At 37.3% G+C, this 8,335-nt stretch overlaps 1 protein-coding gene across 1 annotated transcript in view; it reads right to left on the bottom strand.

The window, feature by feature from the left end:
• Window positions 1-4,598: 4,598 nt before the first annotated feature.
• The window catches only part of Ccdc175 (coiled-coil domain containing 175), a 61,281-nt gene continuing 57,544 nt past the window's right edge, over window positions 4,599-8,335 (bottom strand). The window contains exons 18-19 of the mRNA XM_076849325.2: window positions 6,741-6,784; window positions 4,599-4,802 (exon numbers count right to left, since the gene is read on the bottom strand). Coding sequence (XP_076705440.2) covers window positions 4,599-4,802; window positions 6,741-6,784 — 248 coding nt within the window. The remainder of the gene's footprint in view (window positions 4,803-6,740; window positions 6,785-8,335) is intronic.

Raw genomic sequence — 8,335 nt, 5'->3', positions numbered from 1 at the left:
GCAAGAAATTATTACAAGTCCTCAGAGGCAAAGAATTCACGAATACATAATATCTGTGTTTTAGATTTGCTTTCATAAAACCAAGACAATTGGAATTCAGAGCCACTAAGGTTGCTGATGTTACTTAGTAATTTGGAAAATGTGATCATTGAATACAAACAAATTTCCTAGCTCAGCTATGTTAAGTTTCAATTTAGGAGTTTATAGCATATTACCTTTCTTGCTGTTTAGTGTATGGTAATAATTTTGCAAATCAGTTCTGAGTACTTTAAAAGTCAAAATATTATATTGATTCATTTGGGTCAATTGATAAATTTAGTAACTGCATTGTTATACATTTGTCTAAATGTATTGGTTTGTAAGACATTGAAACCTCAGGAGAAGTTTTCAAATTCTTCCCACCTCCAGACATTCATGTTGAATTGGTTTGGGGAGCATCCTGAGCCTGGGATATTTTCAAATTTCCACCTGATTTTAACATTTGAGAATCACTGGTCTAAACTCTTCATTGTTTAATTCCCAATTGTTCCAGAAGACCTTTGACAATTATGGGGCATATGATTTTGTTTTTTCTCCCCTCAAATTTGAACCTCTTGTAATTATAAAATTATAAATGGGTTCTTTCCCAGAATTAAACAATCACTAAAAGATAACTGACAGTTATATGAATGATTTTTTTGGTATTTTAATATGTTCTTTTTAAACAGTCTTCTGGAGAGCATGTATTAAGTTATTTGTTTAATACTCAAATTATCTGTAACTATGTGGTATATTCAAGGGCTTTAGGAATTTTTTTTTAAATTCTTTTTAACACTTTAAAAATAATCTGTATTAAATCACTACTTATCTTTTGTTTACAAGAAAGAAAGGCAAAAGGTTAATGGTCTTAGTTCTCAGGGGAAGTCTGGCATTTAGGGATGTGGCAGATGATCCCCCACTCTTTCCAACTGGCACCACTAGCTGATCCCCATGCAGTCAAGTTACTGGCATTCTTGTCCAGCTCATGTCTATGTTACTCCTTCCAGAAGACACCTATGTGCTCCCAGCAATACTCAAGGGATTTGCCATCCCATAGCCACATAATAGAAGAGATCCACTTTATTTTAATCATCTCCTGGCTTGTCTGATTTTCACAGGGTGTGCACCTCAAGGTTCAGGACTGAGTTTTATTCAACTTTGTCACTGCAACATCTGGTCTAGAGCCAGGCTGAGGGCACTCAATACTTTAGTGAAGCCATCACAGTGGTCATAAAGGAGGGCAGGATCTACAGGGCTGCAGTGATATCTTGTGTTCAGACAAGAACAGGAGCGGTTATTACGCTGGAAGAGAAATCCTTTGCTGGGAGAAGCCACTCAACAGGGAACATTCAAAGGTTAGATTACAGGTGGCTCAGAGATGATCAAGTAATACAAGGTTCAAATTTTATTCTTTCCTTCCCCAGGAAGGGGGTAGATTTCAGGGATGTAATGAGTAACTTATGGGTTTGATGTTTTAAAACTCCTGTTAATTATCACCAAATTATTTTATTACTGGGGACACGGAGGAGCAGAAGTTAAATTAAGAAGCAGAACTGAGATTCAAACCTACACCTTCCTGCCCCCAGCCCCACACACCAGTGCCTCAGAAGCAGAGCTAAATAGATCTATGGGAAGCCAGAAACTGCCTTCAGATCTCAGCTCCATCTCTTCCTCCTTGATTCCTCAACCAGGTTTTCTCATTCCTAGGTTCCTTCATACTTCTGCCCCACCTTCAGTACCCTCGGGATTTTGTATGTATCTCTGCCATACCTGATGCTCCAGTGGTAGAGATAAGCCATTGCTACAGAGATCTCATGACCGGCAAAACCAAAAAAATATTTATTATCTGGCCTTTTACAGGAAAAGTTTGTCAACCTCTGTACTGGACTGTGAGTTCCATTTAGGTGGGGACTATATTTGTTTATTTCACCATTGTCAACAAGATGTCTTAACAGTGCTTGGCATACAACAGGCCTCCATAAATACTTGTAAATATAGTTTAGCAATAGTAGTAACCTGTGGTGTGAAACCTAAAAAACAGGAGAATCTTCAAGTATCTCTATATCCAATTATCAACATTTTATTGACTACAAATAGTATTGAATTTTAAATCAAAATTCTGCCAGTCAATAACCTATTGACTAAAAATATGTTTTCAATAAAATGTATATTTTTTCATAAAACTGACATTCTTTTCATTTTCAGTGAAAATTTTATTTTACCTGGATGGGTCATTGTTTAACAGATTGCTCATCATTGTGTGGCTTAGAACAAAGAGGTCAGCCTTTATTTTCCCTTCTCAGCCTATGTGGTCCTTAGGGCTCACCAGCAGAGCTCACTGTGACCCTCTGTGAGTAACCAGGGGTTGGCAACTTTTTCCTATTCAGTGCACTTTCTCAGGGAGTGTGGCTATGTGTCTATAAAATGTATGGACACAGAAATTTGAATTTAATGTAGTTTTTTGATGTCATGAAACATTATCATTCTTTTGGGTTCTTCCAATCATTTAAAGGTATAAAACCCACTCTTAGTTCTGGGCCCTATGAAACTAGGAGAAGGGCTGGTTTGGTCCCAGGCTATAGTATACTAACCTGTAGCAGACAGCAGACTTGCCCAGGAATCTTCACAACATTCCTTTTTTTTTTTTTTTTTTTCCAGCTGTGTGGTCCTTGCATTCTTTTTTTTTTTTTTTTAATTATTGGTTGTTCAAAACATTACATAGTTCTTGACATATCATATTTCATACATTTGATTCAAGTGGGTTATGAACTCCCATTTTTACCCCGTATACAGATTGCAGAATCACATCGGTTACACATCCATGTTTTTACATATTGCCATACTAGTGTCTGTTGTGTTCTGCTATCTTTCCTATCCTCTACTATCCCCCCTCCCCTCCCATCTTCTCTCTCTACCCCAACTACTGTAATTCATTTCTCTCCTTGATTTTTTCCATTTCCCCTCACATCCTCTTATATGTAATTTTGTATAACAATGAGGGTCTCCTTCCATTTCCATGCAATTTCCCTTCTCTCTCCCTTTCCCTCCCACCTCTCATCCCTGTTTAATGTTAATCTTCTTCTCATGCTCTTCGTCCCTACTCTGTTCTTAGTTACTCTCCTTATATCAAAGAAGACATTTGGCATTTGTTTTTTAGGGGTTGGCTAGTTTCACTTAGCATAATCTGCTCTAATGCCATCCATTTCCCTGCAAATTCCATGATTTTGTCATTTTTTAGTACTGAGTAATACTCCATTGTATATAAATGCCACATTTTTTGTAATCCATTCATCTATTGAAGGGTATCTAAGTTCACAACATTCTTGACATCTAGAAAATGGGAAGCAACTGAGAATATGGGGAGGAGTTCAAAACTAAATATCTCCAAGCTTTAATTTTGCTAGTTTTAGCAGACTTAAATCTTACCTCAATGTCTGGGGTTGGTGATGCTAATGTCAACTTGAAGACACATTTTAATTATGAGATAACCAGGTCATTGATATCTAAATTCTTTTGTCCTTCCATCTATGTCATGTGTCCTAAGTTATATATATACATATAATTTAGCTCTTTAAACTACTTGATCTACAGTGACTGGGCTGGCCAGACCTAGCAAAGGAAATGCAAAGAGAAGCAAAACCCACCAGGGATCCCTTATGCACTTGGACATCCCCAGGATCCCCAAGGACTATTGGAACAACTGATGGGTACGTGACCCACAAAATTCTGCACTGACTGCTGAAACAGTGTTTCATGTTAAGCAAAGCCCCCAGAAAACAGGTTTTACCACATGCTGTTTTTAATCCTATCACTTTCTCTCATTCTATTTTTATCCCATTTCATTTTCTAGAGGCTACCTTTAAGACAGTGTATTTAGTGGTTAAGCTCCTTAAAGTCAAACCTGAATAACCTCATAGAGCTCTACAGTTTCCAGATGATGTTATTTTCATTCATCATCCCATCTCTCCTCTATATTCTGTTCTTCCTTCTCCCAACTCGCTGCACCCATGTCCCACCTTTCCAGGTATCTCTGCCCCTGGGACTCTTAGATTGTGCCCATACTAGGCTTCACCTCCATTTCCAACAGCAGCTCTAGTTGGGACAGAGCTTTGGGGCCTGCAGGCTTGAAGATGAAGCTGATACACCACTGGAGAGACTGGGCTGCTTGCTTAGAGGCAAATAAACATGTTAAAGCCTCAGAAGCCCCTGAAGCCATTACTAGATTTTTCAGAGGAGCCGACAGTTACAGTTACAGTTATAGTTTTCAGTGCTAAATTGAGTTCAGGAAGAAAAGGGAAAATTATATTCAATTTCTTTTGTTTAAGAAGACAAGGATGTATGTAATACGTTTAAAAAGAACTTCTCTGAAAAATATTTTTTAAGAGTGTTTTTCAAAAAATCACAAGGAAGTAAAGACTCAGTTATCTAGAGTATTCTTTTGTGTGGAAGGAGAATTGGCAAATATTTCTATAGTACTGCATTCAACCTGTAAGCTAGTATCAATGTTCAACTGGGTATTTGTGACATTATTGGGGATGAGTTTACTTGGCACTCTTGCTTGCCTCTTTTGATGTTACCAGCTATTGTAAAAGATCTCTAGAAACACCAAACTGTTGCTTACTAATAAGGTCTGTTGGTAATTCCTGGTTCATAAGAGAACGCAGTTTTTCAAGATTCCCTTGTAGCCAAGAATTGATGAGCTCAATTTTTTGATCTCTGTCTTGCAGTCTCTTCATTAGATTTTCTATTTCTTGTAAGATCTCTTCACCGTTCCGCACCAGTTCCTTAAACAAGATAATAGCATTTGGGTGTATGTGAATATAAATTGCAACAAAATAAATAAAAACATCCTGAATGGACTCTGTCCAAAACACAAGGATTATACATGCAGAGTGCAATATGGGTGTGTGTGTGTAGACAGCCGATTCACAAAATTCTATGAAAGAGCTCAGAGAAATGGTTTCTCAAATGAGAAAATTTAATGGAATGCTTACAGAGCTTGGAATTTTTAGTGGCAGTGGTGGCATAAAAAATCAATATAAATTGTTTCTAATCTGTGAGGTGAACAGAGAGCCTACATCTTGGGAGCAAATCTTTACTCCTCACACATCAGATAGAGCACTGATCTCTATGTATATAAAGAACTCAAAAAGCTAAGCACCAAACAAACAAATAACCCAATCAATAAATGGACAAACACATGAACAGACACTTCTCAGAAGAGGATATACAATCCATCAACAAATATATGAAAAATTATTCATCATCTCTAGCAATTACAGAAATGCAAATCAAAACCACTCTAATAATTTCATCTCACTCCAGTCAGAATGGCAGCTATTATGAAGACACACAACAATAAGTGTTGGTGAGGATGTGGGGGAAAAGGTACACTCATATGATGCTGGTGGGACTGCAAATTGGTGCAGCCAATATGGAAAGCAGTATGGAGATTTTGGAATTGGGAATGGAACTATCATTTGACCCAGCTATCCCTCTCTTCAGTCTATACCCAAAGGACTTAAAAATAGCACACTACAGGGACAGCACAATCATGCTTATAGAAGCACAATTCACAATAGCTACACTGTGGAACTAACCTAGAAGCCCTTTAATAGATGAATGGATAAAAAATAAATGTGGCATAAATACACAATGGAATATTACTCAGCAATAAAAGAGAATAAAATCATGGCATTTGCAGGTAAATGGATGGAGTTAGAGAAGATAATGCTAAGTGAAATTAGCCAACCAAATGCCAAATGTTTTCTCTGATACAAGGAGGATGATTCATAGTAGGGTAGGGAGGGGGAGCATGGGAGGAATAGACAAACTCTAGATAGGGCAGAAGAGTTGGAGGGGAAGGGAGGTAGTATAGGAATAGAAATGATGGTGAAATATGATGGACATTATTATCCAAAGTACATGTATAAGGACATGAATTGGTGTGAATATACTTTGTATACAACCAGAGATATGAAAAATTGTGCTCTATATGTGTAATATGAATTGTAATATATTCCACTGTCAATATAAATAAAAACAATTAATATATTTTTTAAAAATTCAGTATAGGACTGCAGAGGAGGTAAAGTTTAAGAGAAAAACTATAGAATCAGACAGAATCTGAGTTTTAAACTCCACCCCATTCATGATTTGGTCTTGAGCAAGTTACTTCAACTCACTCTATAGCTTCATCTCAAAAAGGCACCATCAATACTTTACCCAGTGTTTTAAGGGTTAAACAAGGATTTTTATGTCAACTTTAAGTGTTTAGAAAGGGGCAGAGCCTGGATTTAAATTCCAGCCTACTTGCCATTAAAATGGGGAGGGGTGGAGGTGTCACATGACTAGTAAAACTTAGAACAGATAACTTTGTCCTCAAACAAAATGTGCTCAATTTGAGCTTGCAAGATAAAGAGAAGAAGAAAGAAGGAAGGAAAGAGAAGAGAGGAGAGGGGAGGAGGAAAGAAGGAGAGAAAAGTCTTCTCTATAACTGAGTGGTAGTTTAGGAAGATAGTAAGGATTAAGATTTCATGGTGACATTCGGCACAATGGATCCATTTTGGGATGTGATGGTCACACCAGCTCTGTCACTGCCCTGTAATCTTTCTAGACACACATACACATATGCACATACCAACACCTTTATTACATAAGTGAACATTTTTTTGGAATCTTTGTTACTATGGAGGCAATACAAAAAAAAAATAAATGCTTACCTTAACTAGGGCCTGAAATTCAGCCCACAAGTCTACATAATGTGCTGAAATAGATTAAAAATTACAATGATTACTGAAACAATTTGAACTTTTTAATAAAATTAAAGTTGTTGTTTTTGTTTTTCAAAAAATATTTCTATCTAAAATTCTCTATGTCCAAAATAATAGAATAACTGGATCAGACTTGCTCTGCTGCTGGCTTTAAAAGACCACAGTGCAAGCAGGGGAAGGCAGTTTTGTACACAGATACAAAATGCGACACCCAGATTAGCAAACTGAATTCAGCAACAGATAAAATCAATAAAAGCCTTTGAACCAGTGGACTTTATTCCAGGAATGGGAAATTGATTTAGTAATTAGATCTCAATGGAGGCAATTTTCTCCATGAACAGCATAGCCTGAAAAATACCACGTGGGCCTCTCAGGAGCCATCTGGGCTGTGGAGGCTGCTGGTCACATGAGCACTGTATATCTGTATGGCAGACCCCTTAATAGACACCCCAGATAGCACAGTTCAGGTAAGCCTCCTTGGTCGGCTACGCTTTTTGTGTGTGGTCACAGGTTGCTGCTGGGGAAACAAAGTGCATTCAGACAATGCCACTGGGAGAGGACACTGGAAACTTGTACCTGTCTCCCTCCACATCCTGCCCTGCATGCTTTTTTCCTTTGCTGATTTCACAGTGTGTTTTCCATTGTAATTACAATGACTATAACAGCCTCTGAGTTCTGTGGATCTATCTAACTAACCATCAGCCTGACGGTAGTCCTGGGGACAGCTAACCCCAAAGCTGCAAATCGCTAACATATTTAACTAAAAGCTGCAAAGTCGCTGGAAGAAATTAAAGACCGAAATAAATGGAGATGTATACTCTGCTCTTCAATCAGAAGACATGATTTTGTTAAGATATCAATTATCCCAATATTGATGTACATATTCAACACAAATCCAATTAAGATCGAAACAGGTTTCTGGGTATGTTTGTGTATAGGCCAATGAATCGATTTCAAAACTTCTATGGAAGGACCTAAAAGAGTCAAAATAGTTTTAAAAGAGAAGCACAAAGGTGAACTTAGATTACCTGCTTTCTAGACTGTATATGAAGCTATCATAATCTGGAGAGTGTGGTATTGATACAACATTAGACATTTAGAATAAAGGAACAGACCCATGAAATTGATTTTTGAAAAAGCAAGTAGGTTAGTATAGCAGTGAAAGGATATTCTTTAAAAAAAAAAAAAAAAAAGGTGCTGAAACAACTGGATAAGCATCAGAGAAAACAATTAAGTCTTTATGTGTGTGTGTGTGTGTGTGTAGTTGTAGTTGGACACAATACCTTTATTTATTTATTTACTTATTTATTTTTATGTGGTACTGCGGATCAAACCCGGTGCCTGGCACATGCTAGGTGAGCACTCTACCACTGAGCCATAAACCCAGCCCTGAAAACAATGAAATTTATTTAACCCTTACTTCAGAGCATATGAAAAATATTCACTTGAAATATGAGCCAGAGATCTAGACATCAAGGCTAAAACTAAAACTTGGTGAGAGAAAATCTTCAAGATCTTGGGGTAGGCAAAAATGTCTTACACAG

This window comes from Callospermophilus lateralis, chromosome 3 (genome assembly GCF_048772815.1).
Source record: "Callospermophilus lateralis isolate mCalLat2 chromosome 3, mCalLat2.hap1, whole genome shotgun sequence".
In the NCBI taxonomy this organism is placed as follows: domain Eukaryota; kingdom Metazoa; phylum Chordata; class Mammalia; order Rodentia; family Sciuridae; genus Callospermophilus; species Callospermophilus lateralis.
This window is presented reverse-complemented; position numbering and strand designations above follow the sequence as displayed.